Source organism: Trematosphaeria pertusa, assembly GCF_010094035.1.
Source record: "Trematosphaeria pertusa strain CBS 122368 unplaced genomic scaffold BU26scaffold_6, whole genome shotgun sequence".
Taxonomy (NCBI): domain Eukaryota; kingdom Fungi; phylum Ascomycota; class Dothideomycetes; order Pleosporales; family Trematosphaeriaceae; genus Trematosphaeria; species Trematosphaeria pertusa.
In genome coordinates, this window is record NW_022987217.1 from 2034780 (window position 1) to 2052573 (window position 17794).

Here is a 17794-nt window from a genome sequence, read left to right on the forward strand (position 1 = left end):
GAGAGGAAATGATGTCATGTGATAAATCCCCTTCACTCACACCGCACAGCCAAATCTCTATTTTCGCCCTTCACTATCCCCAATTCGGATTAGCCTAACTTCAACTTCTTCTCCAGAAACAAAGCTACATTGTCGCCTTTGTTCTATTGTTCCCATTGTCCTACCACCGACCTTTTATTCCACTTTCTCCCGCAATCTTCCCGTCTTCGAAGAAACAAACACCAGTTCCAACATCAATTCCGCATACCATATACGTTCAACCGTGAAAAAATATGTCCGATAATTACGACGACCTGCCGTGGCCGCTCGGAAACGCGCCGCCGCCGCCCGCGGATGCAGCACCGGGAAATGAAACAGACTTCGACTTCCTACGCCCGCGAAGAAGGGGACGAGTCACTGCTGCTGCTCCTCCCGCCGGCCCCGCTCCGAGCAAGAAGAGACGGCGCGCAGAAGAAGACGAGCAGGAAGAGCAGAGGGAGAAGAAAGTACAAGTCACGCCGCAAATCAAGGCGCAGAGCAATTCTCAGAACAGGATCGAAGAACTCGCTGGGAATGTGAAGAGCACGGTATTGAGCTGGGCAAGCGGTGTAGGAGCAAAGATGTACGACGGCTGGCTGTGGCTCTGCGAGGGATTGGTCGGCGCGGTGGATGAGCATGAGAGGGAGCGTGAAGAGCTTTTTCGGAGGGAGATGCGGAGACGGAGGGAGGCGAGGAAGAGTGGTGTGAAGGGGAAGTTGGAACAGAGTCCTGTTACCTGCATTAAGAGTCGTCCGTCGCGGGTTATGGCTTTGAAGGCGAAGGCGAAAGCGAAGGCGGTTTATGACCCCGAGGCCTTCAGGAAGGGGTTCTCGGTGCCGGAGCCGTCGACGGACAGTGAGGAAAGTGCGTCGAATGCATCAAGCGGTGCTAGCACATGCACCGATCAGAGCTCGCATCACCCCTCGAAGACCTCCACGCAGGACTCTACGGCTTCGCCGTCCGAGTGCGGTCCTTCACGCACAGCGAGCACACCATCCAGCAGCGACGCCAGCGTACCCAGCTCCTTCACCTACCACAGCACCACCAGCTCACGCACTACCTCACCCTCAGCCTCCCCTACCACCAACACTCCCAGCAATCCTCCTCCACGCCAACCCCCGAAGCGCCCCAGCCTGCGTCTTACAATCCCCGACCACGTCAGCCCCGCAACGCCCAACACACACCCGGATTGGCAGCCCGGCGACGCCGACATCTACGTAAACAGCCACGGCCAGCCGGCGCGCAAGCAGTGCCCGAACTGCGAGCGCAGTTTCGCGCGCTATGGCGAGTATCGCGTGCATGAGCAGACGCATTACTGGATGAGCGGCGGGGGCACGCTAGATGAGAACGGGGAGGTCGAAGTGTTGGGTGAGGCGGAGGTGGAGAGGCTGTGGAAGGAGAGGAGAGCGAGGGAGGTGCAGAGGGAGAAGGTGTTGGGGTGGGAGGGCGCGAGGGCGATGGAGAGGCGGAGGAGGGGGTTGCCGGTTGAGAGGGCGAGGCCTTATTATCGATGAGTGACGTCTAGGAATGGGAATAAAGAAGGAGAGGGAAGGGAGATGGCGATTTGAGCGTGGTGCGGTGAAGTTGGGTGGGGCTTTGAAGGGGGTGGATGGCCGGCGGGTTGTTTTGCTGTGTGTGAAGAGCGCGGGTCGTTCTAGTTGAGGAGAGTGGAGTAGTTGGTTTGGAGAGAGGTTTTTTGCATAGTGTTTTGTTTTTTGCATAGTTCCAGGCACGGGAGGCGTTTGCTTTAGATAGAGCGTACAAAGGTGTTTTTCGGCATTTCAATATCATATCATGACTGCGGGATCCTTGCTTCTCATCCCACAAACCCTCCACCGCAGTCTCCATACCATAACCGCAGCTCACTCCATCCCATCCCCCTCCCCTCCCCCTGCCTCATCCGTCAACCCATTCTCCCCGCTGCGTACCCCGCCCTGGCCCACGCCACCAAACTCCCAACAAGCACCGCACAAATCGCCAGCACAACCTCCAGCAGCCCCAGCGCAACCAGCCAGAAGAAGAGCAGCAGCGCAAACGGCAAGAAGGAGGGTTCCGTCGGAGCCGCGAGCCCCAACGCGGTTAGTCTGCGCAGTTGGTTGACGAGCCAGGCGTAGGCGGCTATGGGGAGGTAGAGGGCGCCGTGAAGGAGGAGCAGCGTGGGGTTTTCGAGGAGCGTGGTTAGGAGGGAGGACAAGGTGGTGGGTGGGGGTGAGGAATCGTGGGCAGCTAGTTGGGAGGGAGACTAGGTGGAGATTAGTGCTGTGTTTTGCAGTTAGAGAGTTTAAATGGGAGATGAGCTCACCCAGTCATGGCCGACGTGTTCGTCGCCAGGTGCGTACGAGGGAGCAATGCTTGAGAGACTGCGATCCCGTTCTTGTTGTATTTCCTCTAGCCGTGCACGGTAATGAGCAGCGAATGCCCTAAGGTCTGGCTGTAAGGAACCGGTTAGCAGTGGGTTGTGTAGTAGAGAAAGCCTGGGGATTAAGACTTAGTATTGGTAATAGTTGTGCTGTGGCGTTTGTACGGGCTCGGTATCGGCCGGCATCGCGCTGGTCTGGCGTTTCTCCTGCACCGACATCGTCCGTGCGTCTGAGCGTGTCCTGCTCGCGCCGGAGGGGTGCAGATGATGCCGCGCTGTCTGTAGTAGTCGCGGGTAGTACCGCTCCTGTGCTTGTATTCGGTTGAACGTGGCTCTCAGCAGCCGGAGGGTGTTGCGGCGGTTCAGTGGCTCTCGGACGTGCATCTCCATCTCCAGAAGGTCGGGATACGTAGCTTGCGGCAATGGCGAGCGCTAGAAGTCGATCTGCAGGCAGTCGTGAAGTCTGAAGCTCGACTTCGGAATGAGGAGGGTCAGGGGCTTGCAACTGGTCGCTTCCATGGAGCTGGTCCAGGTCTTCGACTGTCGCGGACGCATTGGAGTCAGGCCCTAGGGAGGATATGGTTGAGCCTGCTACTGAGAGGAGACTCTCTTCATCTTCGTTCGGAACTCCAGTAGGATTGGCCTGAGTGGGGTCGGCACCGCTTTGTGTGTTTTCGGAGTCGTGGGAGGAGCTATCTCCAGCGTGACTGGCTTGAGCAGGATGGGCCTGAGTGTGGCTTTGGAGGGCATCGCGGGTTAGCTGGGCGCCGTCGCTTGTGTGGTAGTTAGTCATCGAACGGGAGACTTCTATGAGAGGAAGGGAGCATTACTCACTCGGATTCAGGGCTGTCGTGATACATGACTAGGTACGATCTTGCAATTCAGAAAGAGCGGAGTGTGACTAGAGGTCGGCCTGTGGACGATGTAGTGGGCGTTTATGTACATATTCGCAACGTGTTTGTGATAGTTTGGCAATTGTGGATGAGAAGAGAAACAAGTGAAGCAAATAGCTATCAAAGAACCGTGGAGAGTGGAGAGAAAACACGCAAACTGCGAGTTACCCGCATCGATGAGCTTCTGGTGTTTCCGGTAGATAGCTTACACGATAATGATCTAGAGACGACTTGGTGTATAGAGCGAATTAATCGCAATGTGGACCGAGAATGGGTGGATTACTCGACAACGAGATACATTTGAGAGTGTGGAAACAAAATGGGGGGACATGTGACCGTAGCAAGTCCGCCCGTCCATACATCATTCTTCGGGAGACTTAACTTAGAGGATAAAGACTTCATCCTCCAGAGAAATGGCAGTCCGCAAGCAGACCCCAAATGAAGAGGCGATCCGAGCGGAACTACCCGCAACATGCTATGCAATATCCCTTCCAGAGGCACCACTAGTACAGGCCTACAACCTGGCCAAAACGCTACAACGTAGTATCATCCCATGGACCCAAAGGGTCGGCGGGCATGCTTTCGAGATGAGAAATCCGAAATGAAAAGACAAGACTGCAACCAAGAGGGTAGAGGAGTTACTCGTAGTGTCACAGAGCAAGAATGCTACGTCCGTCCCTCCGCTTTCCCGCGCCTCTCCGAACCCGCAGCTTCTACCCCCCGGCACCAATAGCTCCCGCTCCCTCCGTACCTACCAGCGCGGAAACACCCCGCCAAATCTCGGTAGAGGACACACACACACCAAGCGCCAGATCGTGTTGACCTCATCGAGAAGAAACATCTTCAGGAACGCCACGTACAGCACCGCAACGACGAGCAACGACAGCGAGGGACGGGGGTTTCTGGGGTGCACCGTCGGGGCCCCGGCAGAGAAGGTGGATGCACACGGTGAAGAAGACTGAGGCAATGCATGCTGTGAAGACTTTGGAGGTGATGAGGTCGGTGACCTGCATGGCGTCGTTGGGGGCTGTGCCGCGGATCTGAGTTTTGTTGTCCTGTGAGGGGAGATCGGAATGCGAGTTGTGGGTGTCAGAGGACCTGAGGGGAGGGGTTGCAGGGATGAGGTTATGTGAGTGGGGAGGCACGGTTGTTTGTGTATGAGATGTCTTGGTTGTGGTTTGTTGAAGCTTTTCTACCTCTTTCACTGCTGTGTCTTCACGCAGGCGCTGGAAATGCGTGAATACAGGTAGATTCTTTTAGCGCTGTAGCGAAGGAAGGACGAAGTGCGATGAACGAAACGGACACGTGATTTGAGGTATGCGTGATAAACTCTTACCAAGTTCAAATTGGGGGGAGGATGCTGGTTCTGGCTAGAGAATACCTTGCTGTTCGATCGCACACGGGACGCAGTTTTGCCTGCACACTTGAGGCACATGGACAAAGCCGCCATGTCGCAAACGCCGTAAAGGATTTTCGCAACGCTGGCGTAGAACCGTCACCGCCTGCACTTGGTCACGTCGACGCCACGGCGGAGTGCGCAATGCTCTAGAATATGCTGAGTGCTGTTTTGGCGCTGGCGAGGTCGCATTAAGGCTTGGAGGACCGTCGTACTGACATCGGGTAGGAGGTTGCGGGTACGACGGCACGTCCTCGCGAGGGATTCGGGATTCGTTTCACGAAGGTGGGACGTTCCACGAAATTGTACCGCGCCTCTTCGATGTCGTCGTCGGCTGCTGATCGTTGTTGAGACGGGAAGGAGACTTGACTTTGCAGGATCCGTATTCGTATTTAGGCACCGCTGGAGGCGCATGGGGTTGAGTGTTGCTCAACGGCGAAGCTTTCTGTGGATGATCAATGCCGGCGGAGAGAGCTGTCGGTCGGTTGCGATATGTTAGACTATGGCGAGGCATAGGAGGCTGTGGTATGCTGCAGTGGAACAGGGAGGCGTTGGCGAGGGCTATTCAGGAGGCGCCAAGGCCGCAGTGCTCCGGGCGATTTTGCAGTGGGCTGAGATTGTCCCGCCATGCACTCATCTCCATTTTGATTGCTCGACCCGCCCGTTCATCGTCCAGAGCACGCCCCTGGGACCGCGACAGCGATTCCGTCTCGTCGCTCTTCGGGCGAAACAGCCAGTCGCGGATGCCGGCAGCGTCGTCGAGGAGGGCGCGTTTCGCTTGGGCGCGCCATGCCGCCGCGCCTCCACGATGCGCCTCGACAAGCAGTGGCGCGCCGCAACGTCGACGGACTCGCGCGGTGCTCGGCTTGGCCGCCAATCCCATCCGCCATGGGACGCCCAAGACCGACAAGCCTCGAGGATAAGCAACGGCTTTGCAGGGGCTCCAAGGGCTGAGCGCTGGCCCCGAATGCTGATGCCAAGCAGCTCCTGCGGGCGAGATTGCGCTTGGCTGGCTGCTTAAAGGTCGCTGAGCCCCCCTAGCCGCTCACCTGCGCTGTCTGCCGCCTCCCGTCGTTCTTTGTGACTTTTTTCTCGAGTGCTGGCCGACCACGATGCTGCCCACGACCGGCGCGCGCAGCCCGCTCTTCGCCCTGGCTGTTTCTGCCGGTTTCGTCCTGATCTTTATTTTCGGATTCCTCGCTTGGCAGAGTCCGCCGCGGATTCCCTTCCCCCATGGCTCCACCCATGTCGAGATGTACGTTGCGCTCCTGCAGGGTCCTCTGCTCCGTCACAATTGCCTTGGACGCGCGAGACGAAACATGGTGGCTAACCAGCGAGGTGTGTAGGTCCATCACCGACAACAAGGCGCCCATCTCCATCGCCGAGATCGTTCGACTCCTCTATTCGCCGCTCAGGATCGCGCCCAACGAGCCTCAGTTCTCTTTCCTAGACGACGGGACCAACCTGTCCTCGCTCTCACTACCGGAGAATCCGCGGTATACCAAGAAGCTGGGGCGGGATGTGCTCATCTTGGATCTGGAGACACGTCCCTTGAAGTCCACCGAGGACTTCGAACAGGGCGTGTACGACTGGCGCAAGCTGAATCACGTTTCCGGCGGCGTCTTCAACCACTACACGTATGCCCTCATTCACGGCTACGACTACAAGTTCATCCACGCACACGAGTTTAAGGACCGGCACGCAACCTGGATCAAGCCCTCGGCGCTTGCCAACCACATCAAAGACTACAAGTTCATCGTTTTCCTCGACGCAGACGCGACTTTCCGTTTCATGCACCTTCCCATCGAGTGGATGCTAAACTACTGGAAGATTGAGCCCAAGCACAGCATCACCATGGCGCTCGACCCCTGGGATCCCAACGAGCCCCAGTACAATTCCGACCGCTTCAACCGCACATACACCAACACTGGCTTCATGGTGGTTCAGAACAACCCAAATACCATGGAATTGCTGAGAGACTGGCACGAATGCCCCGACGACACACGCTACAAGGGCTGCTCCGAGTGGAAGCAGCCCAAGTTCCACGAACAATCTGCCTTCGGCGAATACGTTCGCTACGATTATGAGGATTATATCAAGGAGCTCCCTTGCGCAGAGGCAAACGGATACCCGGGCGTCCAAATCTCCAACTGCCAGGGCAAATTCATCCGGCATTACTGGTTCGAGAAGCACTTGATCAAGAAGGACTTCCGCGAGAACATGATGAACGCCATTACGCTTCCCATACAACGAATCTTCGCCGAGAACGCCGGAGGCGTCATTGTTGAGCAGCCAGAGAATGTGATTTACTAGAGACGCCATGTTGGTTCCTTTCCAAAAGAGGAGGCAGTGTTGTATATTTGGTATTTGACGCTATTTAATAGAGAAGAGGGGGACAGGGAGAAAGAAACATATTTCACGGCATAGCGATGCATCGTACGGCGTTCACGCGGGGTTTACGGGCTATGGTCATTGCATCTGGAGCTATTTGGGTCGATTGGATACTCTTGCCTTTGAGAGCGAGCGAGATGATACCCCAATACGAGTCTTCGTTTGACGACTTAACAAAAAACTCAACAATTCATCGTTTCGTCTTCATCTTCGTCCTCGATGCGTTTCGCAACTTTGTTGTCGGACTTTCGTCTTCAGCTTCAGACGGCGAAGCGCTTGGCTACGCGCGGCTTGTCTTGGATGCCAACACCTGAGGCAGACATCGTTTTCGCAGCACCGTTTTCGACATACCACCGCATCCTACGGACTCGGCTGCGACCGTCGCCAGAGTCAGGCCGCAGTATTCCGTCATCGCATCCTCTTTCGCGCGGCTTTGCACCCCGATGCAACCTCACCTCAGAAATGGCACGCGCTGCGGAATTTCTCAGGCCCACCATCCGCGCCAATCGATCCGCTGCCCGCCTGCCAAGCCCCGCATCCCTCAGCAGCACTTGACATCAGCGCTGCGACCATCTCCACGATCGCGCAAAAGCCCAACATGCACCGGCTCGGACTCGTCGCGGAGGCCAAACCAACGTTGCTACAGCGCTGGTGCGGTCCAGAGCGCGGTCCCGGATTTTGGCTGCGCTGGAAGATGCTGGGCCGCGGTCCAAGCCGGCTAGCTCGGAAGCGGCTGCGGTCGGTCGGAGGCCGGGTTCCGAGCGTGGAAAGATTCTAGCGGATTGCTATTTTGGAGGGTCGCTGTGTCGATCAGGGTCTGAGCGATGTGGGGCGCTGTGCATCTTTTGAAGGGTCCAGTACCAGCGCGAGGTGTGGCTTCAGAGACGAGAAAAGCAAAAAGGGCTGAGCTGTGGGGTGTTGGGATGGGCGCGTCGCGATCGCTAGAGGATATCTCGTAGCCTTTTCCCGCCTGCCTGTGACTCTATCGAATTGCCAGTTCGGGGGTGAACGCGCCCGGAAGTCTGTGCATGGCGATTGGAAATCTGAATACTACGATAGGACAGACCGAGCTGTATAATGGGCTGCAGGGGGCTTGAGTTGCGGACAGTCATATTAGAGAAGAGTCACAGCCACAACCGCGGACTCATCAACAAAGTTACATAGAGGTAATATCAAGAACAGTCAATAGCAGACACACCCAACAACATCCCACCACCATCTCACTCGTACCCATCCGTCCATTATTTCCCCAATCCGTGCATTCATTTCCTCAACTCAACTCTCCTCGCTATTCCGCCTATGAAACCCCAGCATTATCGACTTGACACCCGGCCCCTTCCGCTCCTCCTGCCTCTTCCTCCCCTCCTCCACCTCCTGCCGCTCTAGCAAGCTATCATGCGCTTCGTGCACCACTCGCTCCAACGCGCCGCGCTCCTCCGCTCGCTGCTTTCCCTCACGTGAGGACCGCGCCGAAGAGCTCGCCCCGGGTTTCTCCTCCCGCGAGCTGCGCGCTGAACCTCCCCCCTCTTTATTCTTATCTTTGTCCTTGCGCCCGCGCAGCGAGAGGCCGCGCTTCGAGGGCTTGGGTTTTAGCGGGGCTACGACGGGGCTCCCTCTTCTGGACGGCGATGCGGGAGGAAAGAGGGGGCTGCCTTTGCTGCTGGAGGCTGTGCGCGCGCTCTCGCCGCTGTACCGGTCGGAGCGGTGGACGAAGGGCGGGTGCTGGTGGGGCAGGCTGTCTATTTGACCCTTCATCCACGCGAGCGTGGCGTGGATGTCGTCGCGCTTGGACTCTAGGTCGAGGGAGGTGATGGCGTCGCGGTCTAGGGCGTGGGGTTTTTCGCGGAGGGCAGGCGGCGGCGGCGGCGGCGGCGGAGATGGAAGTGTAGGCGATAGAGGTGGGAGAGCGGGTGGAGGAGGGAGTTTTGGCGGCGGGGGCAGGTCTTCGTCTGGTGGATGGGTAGGGTTGGGGTGGAGGTCGGTGACGTATTTGTGATTCGGATTCGTAGACGTGTCGGGTAAGCGATACGTGTTGACTGGGTTGTCCGTGGGTGTTGCTGGACCTGGGGAAGAATCCGCACTGACTGCGGAAGCAGAATCCCATTCTATTCCTTCTGGTGGTGGTGAATCGTCGTCATCGTCGTCCTCATTTCTGATGAAGGTCTTCGCCAATGGGGAGCCTGGGAGCTTGAAAGCTGCTGAATTGGGTAGAGGGGGTAGAGGGGGTAGCGCTGGCTGGGAACGTGCTGCAAGGAGGGCAGCCGCTGAGAGAGGAACCTGTGCTCTTCGAACCTTCTCCTGTATACTAGCCCTCTGCCTTCCATTGTCCCCTATCGTCTGCGCCCCCCATTTCACATCTTCAGGTGGCTTGACCATCTCCTCAACCACCCATCGCCAACTCCTGCCCTGCAGAATCTCCGCCACGCCAAGCAACTCGACGACCTTCAGGCTCTCTACTGTCCATTTCTTGTTTCCGTGTATCGACCCTTGCATTTCGACCCTGTCTATTGCGCAACTTATTTCCGAGTGGTCCTTTGCTTGTGACACGGTTAGGTCGCCTACGAACTTGTCATAGAAGGGTTCAAGATGCGCCCACTGAAGGACGGCCTCGAATAACGGCCGAGGAGTAGATTTTGGACGCGCTGGAGGACGTGAACGAGCAGCACGGAGAACGGGGTGTATGAAATCGAGGGTAGGCGCATGCAGATGGTTTGCGTCGCGGACTCCAGGGTCTTGACGCTGCTGATACGGCCCTGTGGCGGCGCGTTGCAATAACCCTGGGCGTGCTGCTACAGGAACAGGATCTGATCTCCTCTCTGTATTCTCCGCAGCGGGGCTTCCCTTGCATTTTACGTTGAGTGGTTCAGGGTACATTCCTTCATCGTCGCCCTGTCGGCTGATTTGGGGTGAGCGGCCGGTGTGCTGTGTATCACGAGGGACAGCTGTGTGATGTGTTGGTGAATGTGCTAGCTCTCGCTTTCGATGCTTTCTTAGGAGTGAGCCGCCTCGCTGAGGTAACTGGTTCGGCTGGGGTGCGCTAAAGTAAGGGTTCCGAGATTCTTGCATAGGGGACCGAAAGGGGTGGGGGTATGAAGATAGCCTTGTGGTGAACGCTGGGGCCTCCTACAGCTGTCTTCGAGAGTGGGGGAGCGGATGTGCCGAAGCTTACGCCGCGATGGGTGTGATATGGGCGCGGTTGTGACTACTCTCGAAGGAGTCATGCATGTACAGTACTCCTGATGGATGAGATCGTACCGCATCTTGAGTTTGATCGGATTCGATGTGCCGTCTGGGCTTCTTCAGGATTTATAGCTGATTCGTTCCGGCTCCCAAAGGACCTCCGGCGCCATGTGCATCATGAATTCGATATCAGCGGTGCTCGCAATGTCGTCGGCAAGAACCTTCACGGAATCCCCCCATGCTGCTGCTGTCGCTTCGACTTCTTTCTCGTCTATCGGCAGCAAATCGTCGTCGATGTCCACGTCGTCATCATCCGATGTAAGCTCTTCCTCGTTGGTGCCTGCGGTGTCGAATTCGTAATCAAATAGCGAGTCATCGCTTTCTATCTCGGCGTCCGCAGTGAAAGGTGCGGAAAGACCTTCTTCGATACCGATGAAGGAGTTGAACGAAGCGCCGGAGTAAATCGGGCTTGCCAAGTCATCTACGTTCGGGAATTGGTCTTCGTGGGTGAACATTCGAAGAGGGGTTGTTGATCGGCGGCCTCGCAGTTCTCTTTCGAAATGTGATACATCTCTCGGACTACCTGTGTCCGGGGAGACAAACTGGATGCACGGGCCGAATGTCGCTTGAAGTTTAGTGGCTACTCCAGCAGCGAACCAAGCGCCATCCAAGCGCACCCGGATAATCTTACAGGCGCCAAATTCGAGAATGCGGCGAAGCGAGGCTGTGACAGGATGACTCATATCCAAGATCGAGTCATCGAATCTGGCATTCAACAACGGGGAGAGGTATGATGCTGCCTCAATATTGAGGTTAATTTCTTCGAAGTCGGCGCCAATATCGGCTAGAGCAGTGATTGCTTCTGCCGTCTTTTGAACTTCTGGACGTGACGCATCACCCACTCTGATATTGATAGTGAGGTGCTTAAGGAAGCGAAGATAGCTATCGGCAATCGGGGAGAGTATTGTTGCGCCGGGTGTTGCCGGGGAGGGAATATCGACGTTGAAGTTTCCGTTGGCGAAGAAGTATGATGCCGTCTCGAGGTGTAGAGAACGGGATGTGCTGAAGAGGGCCAACCGGTTGCTAGCCAACTTGCTGTTGATAGTAGAGGAATTGGTTTCATAGAAGAGAACTTCATCGTATACCAGATTTCGGAGCTCAGGGCAAAGACGCGATAGAAGATCCTGGGAAGTAGCCATTGTTATGGGAGGTCCGTGCGCGTGAATTCCCGGATCGGAAGGCGTGATAATTGGGGTTGTGGTACGCCTATCGAATTTTACTGTTGATCAGCTGTAGAAAGCAGGTCGCGTCGTATATCGCGCTGAGTTCTGCGTGGGTGGTTGTGTTCTCGCGAGTTGGCTGCGGTCGGCTGTGGTGTGGTGCGGTGCAGGTGGAAAGGAAGTGGATTTGTCTTTTCGAGGGAGTGTGAGCTTTTTAAGGTGGATGCGCGTCTTCGGTCCCGAGGGCGGCTTAGACTGTGCACGTGAACTCTTACCGTCTGTCGAATTGAATTATTGAGAGTGTCTTGGCGAAAACGTACAACGAGAGCGCGAAAGGGAGGTAAAACTTACCGTATCGGGCGATTCAACGTCCGACTCTCAACTGACAGCAGGCACGCACACGTAATTTAGCTGGACTCCTCCGCGAATAAACAGTGCGTATAGACCGACGCGTGCCACGCTGTTCCGTTCATGATATATATCAAGTCGCGCACAGACCTCAGGCTCTCAGGCATTAACACACGACGCGGCAGATTTGACCAATCTCGTGGGCAAGGACATCTCATTTGTGACTTCGTGACCCGTGTGTAGCAGACCCAAACAGATGACTATTGGACCGTCCAAGGGGAGAACCGGATGCCTTCAATGTCCCATGAGGACCATGATGGGGGCGCTCCGAAGCGGCGGCCTCCTGTTCCAGTCACGAGATCAGGAAGATCCCCGATAGGTAAGTATGGCCTTTGACTGCAGATCCCATCTGTTCCACAATCGCAATAAGCTTGGAGAGGCCGACGCCAGCGAAGGCGTCATTCATGCCAAACACCTGGGCTTAAAGAAGGATGCGAGACAGGATGGACAAGCCGCTTGAGTACTGTTATACAGGCTTGCTTAGAAAGAGATTGCGTGACTCATCGCAGATATCCGCTTCGCAGAGAGGATTGGAGCCGGAGGCTTCGATGTGTCGTAGGCGAGGATCTCCTGGGACGGCTATTCGAGCACCTTGCTTGCTTCGTGGCAATTCCGCGACACGTAATCTTCTTTGCAGTTCCAAGCAATGGTCTATTCAGATGGCGGCGTTGAAAGGTTGGAGCCTGGCGAGCTGCGGAACGTGCTGTTGCAAGACGTCTGGCGGCGGCTAGGTTTCTCCGCTCCGCTCTTGGCAATCTGCACTATCGATAAGGAACCTCGTTTGCGAAGTTCTCTGCTTCCCTCCTGCCAATGCCGTCAATTCTCTCATTGCCATTAGCTTAGGCATTTTAATTTTCTTGAAGGATTTAGATAATACGAGTATGGAAGTTCAGTGACCTTACCCTTGGGGTGACGTCAACTGATGGTTCCCTGCAGGAGTCACTCGAATCCCTGGCCTTCGGTTGCTCACCTCTGCAGCCTCCAAAGAAATGTGCATCAAGGCGCCGTATACCAGGTATCCGATAGTGTTAACCTGCTGCAGCCGCAGTCTTCCCCGCACTTTGGTTGATCTCTATGGTACTAACTCTAGCCTTCATTCTCCATCCCGGAGAAATTGTCACTCGGCTCAATTCACCACCGAGCCGGATCCCTCAACATTCAGTACATTTGTCGCGGCGCCGTTCATGTCGCTATCTTACCTCTCACTCTTGGCTCTCTTCTAGGCGCGTCAAACGTCAAGGATGAAGCTCTCGGGGATCGATGTCGGCCTCCTATCAGCCGCTGTCTTCACGGTTCAAGCGTCTGCCGCATCGTGCTGGCGTAGCACGGCATGCAGTGGGCCTGATACGGCTGCTTTTCCAGGTTTGATTCAAGTAGGCCGTGGCTTCGATCATCTCCGCTCATTGTACACAGGGCCATGGGAGTCCAATATTTACGCGCCGGCTTCCCGGACCTTGCGTCCAAAGTCAGTCTTCACCACTCAAAACAGGACTGCCACGACTTATACCACTCCTGTAACTCTTCTAGGAAATGGTTCAAATGCAGTCCTCGACTTTGGAATCGAAGTCGGTGGCATTGTTTCCTTATCCTATACCGCATCCGGATCTGGTAGTCTTGGTCTCGCTTTCACGGAGGCTAGCACATGGATAGGAGAGTGGTCCGATCACTCCAACGGAAAATTTCCCGGAATCGATGGAGCGTTGTATGCGAACATCTCCGCAGCAGGCAAGGGGACATACACCATGCCTGACAAATCCTTGCGAGGAGGCTTTCGATACATGACCCTTTTCCTCGTTACCGGTGCCAATAGCAGCATAGAGATCACGGAAATCGGGCTCGAGATTGGCTTCCAGCCCACGTGGTCTAACCTGCAGGCCTATCAAGGATATTTTCACTGCAACGACGAACTCCTCAATCGAATCTGGTACCAGGGCGCCTATACCCTTCAAACTAATGCAGTACCAGTAAATACTGGACGTTGGGTGCCCATGCTCACGAATGGCTGGGCGAACAACGGCACCTTTGGGCCGGGAGATACGATTATTGTCGATGGCGCAAAGAGGGATCGCGCAGTGTGGCCTGGCGATATGGGCGTTGCCGTCCCGTCCGCCTTTGTCAGTATTGGAGATTTGGATAGCGTTAAAAACGCGCTGCAAGTGATGTATAATTACCAGGTCAGGTTCCCTGCGTATAGCTTACTACAGCTCTAACACCCTGCAGAACAGCGACGGAAGCTTTCCCGAGGCCGGGCCTCCGCTCCTCCAACAAAACAGCGACAGTAAGCTATGCAAACCAAGAACGGTAGTCGTCACATGAGCTAACAGCGCTCAAGCATATCATTTATGGACGATGATCGGAACATACAACTACATGCTCTATACCAACGACGCGTCATTTGTACAGCAAAATTGGGCTAAATACCAGAAAGCAATGGAGTACATTTACGGCAAAGTCAAATATTCGAGTGGCCTGCTTAACCAAACTGGCACTCGCGACTGGGCGCGATGGCAGACGGGCTACAACAACACGGAAGCCAACATCATCCTCTACCGCGCCCTTGTAACTGGTGCTTCACTGGCTACTTGGCTCAGTGATACGACCGGTCTGAGTGGGAAGTGGATGCAACGCGCTGAGGCACTCCAGAAGGCTATCAACACTTACTGCTTTGACGAGGGTTACGGCGCTTTCAAAGACAATGCCACGGCTACTGCTCTGCATCCACAAGACGCGAACAGCATGGCGATCCTCTTTGGTGTCGTTAATGCTACATCAGCTGTCGCTTCATCCATCTCCTCCCGCTTGACAGATAATTGGTCGCCCATTGGAGCTGTATCACCGGAGCTGCCGGAAAACATTTCACCATTTATCTCAAGCTTCGAGATACAAGCGCACCTGACGATAGGGGAGACCGAACGCGCTCTCGACCTCATTCGCAGAAGTTGGGGATGGTATGCGAACCACCCTAATGGCACGGGGTCCACGGTCATTGAAGGATACCTTGTAAACGGTACGTTCGGCTACCGCTCAAGCCGCGGATACGGATACGATCCATCCTACGTCTCCCACGCTCATGGATGGAGCTCTGGGCCAACAAGCGCCCTCACTGAATATATCGTCGGTCTTTCGGTCACTGGTCCTGGGGGTCGTACTTGGAGCCTGATGCCTCAGTTCGGAGACTTAAAGTTTGCTGAAGCTGGGTTTATGACGGAGATTGGGAAGTTCGCGGCCAAGTGGGAGAAGAGCAGCACTGGCTACACGGTGACATTAGAGACGCCGAATGGTACGAAGGGAAACGCCAGTCTGCCAGTACTGGAGAAGGGAAAGAAGCCGATGCTGAAGATTAACGGCGAGAAATTGAAAACGGAGGATGTCCGCTTAGAGGAAGGTCGTATGGCTATGAGCATGGATGGAGGTAAGTACCAGATCGAGGTCAGTAAGTAAATATATTTGGCCTGTGCTATGCTGTACCGCATCCCGTTCTCTTCCCCCGTCCGGTTCTAGCTCTGCAAGTTTTAGATTCTCACTCCCTCCGTCCCAAGAGAGGAATGATTTACACCGCGGCGGTCGCTCCCGCCAGACACCACTCATACGAAATGGTAATCTCCGCGCACCCCGTGGGCTTCGATCCTAGCGTAGACGACAACCCATCTCCCACACCGCGCGTTTCGCATTGGCAGCTCGATCCCAACGTTTCCGTCGCCGTTTGTCTATCCGCATGTGAGCCTACTTTCGCGAATCATATACCGACGAGCTCACCGCTCCTCCAGTCCTCGGTCAGCCACAGCGGGCTCCGCTTCCGTCCGCCGCACGGTGGTGATGGTAGTTGCGGTTGCGGTGACTGCGGGGCCCTCAGATGCGCACGTTGGGCAGAAACAACGAATTAAACATGTCGGCATGGGAGTCTCGGTGGAGAGGAGGTCCGTAGCGCTAGTGAGGCTCGGGACAAGAGAGGGAATCATGGAAAGAGTCGTAGAGGAAAGCGCCGTTGGGACTAACGCCGTTGAAGCCATGCTGATAGAGCTCGGCTTGAAGAGTTTGCGCACGACGAGGTATGTACAGCTCTTCTCTTCGAAGTCGCGCCGAAATACTGAGACATGTGCACTGCAAAGCACAATTCGTACCATATTGCATTTATAGGGTGCCAAGTACGATACTCTACCGTGTATTCGCTCTATTCGCACCACTCCATTGGCGGTTGCGAACTTCCGGGTTCTTGGGCCTTCGGCTAAATCGAGTAGTAAAATGTTCTACAGGAGCAACCTGCTGTCTTGAATCTATAACGCTCGGCTAGCAAAAGCTTGTTTCTGGGCTCCTGAACTATGACTGAGAGTTTTGGCTAGGCTCGGCTACAACTCGTGACACCAAGCGCACTACGGCTCGACGCGGGCGCTGTGGCCAAATCCGTTCACATGACGGCAGGGTTACCTAGGTACACATATGGATCTTTATATCAAGCTTGCGTTTGACGCCGAACGTGTAGCTGCTTTGGAGTACTATTTCCAGTATTCGCTTGTTTGTCACGACAATCCCATGATGCGCTCGACTGCGGTGCGTAGCCGACGCTCTTCGTGCGACTGAGGAAGCTGATCCGAACCAATTACTTTCTGGAATTATCGGACATTAACGGTTTCTTTGACAATATGTTGTCTCCGCACCTGCCATCTGTTTGACCTAGGCGCCACCGCTTCCTTATACTCGGAATGACTTCTCGTACCCTTATTTCCTGTACATCCAGGGCTTTCCATACGATTGGTCGTCTGGGCGGTAAACGCTCTGCTTCTTCCCTCTCTCAACTCTCTACTGAGTCTCCAGCTCTCTTGTTTGTGTCACCAACTGGGTTGGTCGGTGCACCAACATCGGTGACTCAAAACAACGACAGTCTTCCCACCACACCAACCTCTTCTTCAACTCAAACAACTTAACGTAATATTTCAGCTACGGTACTTGAAACTTCATCGACCAGGTTTCAACAACAAACTATCAACATCATGAAGCTCACGATCATCTTCATCTCCACTCTCATCACGTACGCCGCCGCCCTGGACTGCATGGGTTGCGTGCAGATGTTCAACGACTGCCGCAAGGTAAATATTCACGCCCTCTCCGCGATGCCTCTCGTAATAATCTGAGCTAATTCTTTCCAGCAATGCGGCGATCCCTTGTCGTGGCAATGCACCGACTCTTGCAACTGCAAAGTGTCCCAAAATGACGTATGTTGACCTTTCGCAAGACGTAAAGCAAGCTAACGAGGTGCTGTAGTTCTGCAAGAGCGCTTGCGGCTGGAACAAATGCTAGATAGCGTCTGGTCCCCGACCCTCCTGCGGCAGTCTTCCTCTCGGACCTGGGCCTCGCGACGATCGTTGGCGGATGGAAAGGAGGCTCGGGATCAGGCATGGGTCTTATTTGCGTTCTGCATCTAGCGGACCATACATGACAGCAATGGTGTCACCGGTTTGTGACTTTTATACATATGGGCATATCTCACTACTTTTTCGGTGGTGAACTCCGGATCTGAAGGGCTGCAGGCAGGCCATCAGACAATCAATTGGCATGACTTGATGAATTTTGCTTGCTTTATGATTCTACCTGCACTGCTGATGCTGAATTTCAAGTTCGTAAGTCTCGCTCCTGCTATTGCGCATCTCGCTCGTCACCTATTCAACGGCCCATGCGCCCGTGTGCCTTCATGCGCAATACAAAGCTGCCTCTTTCTTGTCTGTCCCATACTCAGTCTCCTCACCCTCAACTTCGACTCCTCTGATCTTAAAAACAATGTCCCCTCTCAATCAATCCTCCACTAAGAAGCTCCCGTTTCTCCTCGCATACATCTTCATTCCCACGGTCCCCGCTCAGCCCACCTTCGATGGTGGGGTCAAACTTGACGAAGTAGACGGGTTCCCAAGCTATTTGACGCCTCTTTATCTACCTG

The 17794-nt window shown here is 55.0% G+C and overlaps 8 protein-coding genes across 8 annotated transcripts; 4 read left to right on the forward strand and 4 right to left on the reverse strand.

Annotated features, from left to right (window-relative positions):
- Positions 1-2255: 2255 nt before the first annotated feature.
- BU26DRAFT_299888 (uncharacterized protein) lies at positions 2256-3393 on the reverse strand. The gene is made up of 3 exons (XM_033821763.1): positions 3212-3393; positions 2321-3150; positions 2256-2260 (listed from the first exon to the last, which is right to left on the reverse strand). Exons 1-2 carry the CDS (start codon positions 3235-3237, stop codon positions 2439-2441), a joined length of 738 nt encoding a protein of 245 aa, XP_033685317.1. The 5' UTR covers positions 3238-3393; the 3' UTR covers positions 2256-2260; positions 2321-2438.
- A 526-nt stretch (positions 3394-3919) lies between these two features.
- BU26DRAFT_299911 (uncharacterized protein) lies at positions 3920-4944 on the reverse strand. The gene is made up of 2 exons (XM_033821764.1): positions 4607-4944; positions 3920-4496 (listed from the first exon to the last, which is right to left on the reverse strand). The coding sequence occupies exons 1-2, from the start codon at positions 4718-4720 to the stop codon at positions 4095-4097; spliced, it is 516 nt and encodes a 171-aa protein (XP_033685318.1). The 5' UTR covers positions 4721-4944; the 3' UTR covers positions 3920-4094.
- On the forward strand, positions 4945-5793 carry BU26DRAFT_299884 (uncharacterized protein). The gene has a single exon (XM_033821762.1). It carries the CDS (start codon positions 5169-5171, stop codon positions 5685-5687), a length of 519 nt encoding a protein of 172 aa, XP_033685319.1. The 5' UTR covers positions 4945-5168; the 3' UTR covers positions 5688-5793.
- On the forward strand, positions 5685-7128 carry BU26DRAFT_299835 (uncharacterized protein). Its single transcript, XM_033821760.1, has 2 exons — positions 5685-5921; positions 6013-7128. The coding sequence occupies exons 1-2, from the start codon at positions 5779-5781 to the stop codon at positions 6977-6979; spliced, it is 1110 nt and encodes a 369-aa protein (XP_033685320.1). The 5' UTR covers positions 5685-5778; the 3' UTR covers positions 6980-7128.
- Positions 7129-8332: 1204 nt separating this feature from the next.
- BU26DRAFT_504669 (uncharacterized protein) lies at positions 8333-10123 on the reverse strand (the record flags this gene model as incomplete). The annotated part of the gene is made up of 1 exon (XM_033826788.1): positions 8333-10123. The coding sequence occupies one exon, from the start codon at positions 10121-10123 to the stop codon at positions 8333-8335; it is 1791 nt and encodes a 596-aa protein (XP_033685321.1).
- A 116-nt stretch (positions 10124-10239) lies between these two features.
- BU26DRAFT_299843 (uncharacterized protein) lies at positions 10240-11914 on the reverse strand. Its single transcript, XM_033821761.1, has 2 exons — positions 11809-11914; positions 10240-11712 (listed from the first exon to the last, which is right to left on the reverse strand). Exon 2 carries the CDS (start codon positions 11434-11436, stop codon positions 10357-10359), a length of 1080 nt encoding a protein of 359 aa, XP_033685322.1. The 5' UTR covers positions 11437-11712; positions 11809-11914; the 3' UTR covers positions 10240-10356.
- A 1192-nt stretch (positions 11915-13106) lies between these two features.
- Positions 13107-15353, forward strand: BU26DRAFT_483257 (glycoside hydrolase family 78 protein; the record flags this gene model as incomplete). Its single annotated transcript, XM_033825801.1, has 4 exons — positions 13107-13227; positions 13279-14039; positions 14086-14143; positions 14198-15353. The coding sequence occupies 4 exons, from the start codon at positions 13107-13109 to the stop codon at positions 15304-15306; spliced, it is 2049 nt and encodes a 682-aa protein (XP_033685323.1). The 3' UTR covers positions 15307-15353.
- A 1500-nt stretch (positions 15354-16853) lies between these two features.
- On the forward strand, positions 16854-17333 carry BU26DRAFT_604509 (uncharacterized protein; the record flags this gene model as incomplete). The annotated part of the gene is made up of 3 exons (XM_033835531.1): positions 16854-16949; positions 17010-17075; positions 17125-17333. 3 exons carry the CDS (start codon positions 16854-16856, stop codon positions 17158-17160), a joined length of 198 nt encoding a protein of 65 aa, XP_033685324.1. The 3' UTR covers positions 17161-17333.
- Positions 17334-17794: the final 461 nt, after the last annotated feature.

Coding starts and splice junctions, on each gene's coding strand:
- BU26DRAFT_299911 (XM_033821764.1), bottom strand. CDS start 4,720: ATGGCGGCTTTGTCCATGTGCCTCAAGTGTGCAGGCAAAACTGCGTCC. Junction 4,497..4,606: donor CTCCCCCCAATTTGAACTTG/GTAAGAGTTTAT, acceptor ACGCATTTCCAG/CGCCTGCGTGAAGACACAGC.
- BU26DRAFT_299843 (XM_033821761.1), bottom strand. CDS start 11,436: ATGGCTACTTCCCAGGATCTTCTATCGCGTCTTTGCCCTGAGCTCCGA.
- BU26DRAFT_299888 (XM_033821763.1), bottom strand. CDS start 3,237: ATGTATCACGACAGCCCTGAATCCGA. Junction 3,151..3,211: donor CACGACAGCCCTGAATCCGA/GTGAGTAATGCT, acceptor CTACCACACAAG/CGACGGCGCCCAGCTAACCC.
- BU26DRAFT_299884 (XM_033821762.1), top strand. CDS start 5,169: ATGGCGAGGCATAGGAGGCTGTGGTATGCTGCAGTGGAACAGGGAGGC.
- BU26DRAFT_299835 (XM_033821760.1), top strand. CDS start 5,779: ATGCTGCCCACGACCGGCGCGCGCAGCCCGCTCTTCGCCCTGGCTGTT. Junction 5,922..6,012: donor GGCTCCACCCATGTCGAGAT/GTACGTTGCGCT, acceptor CGAGGTGTGTAG/GTCCATCACCGACAACAAGG.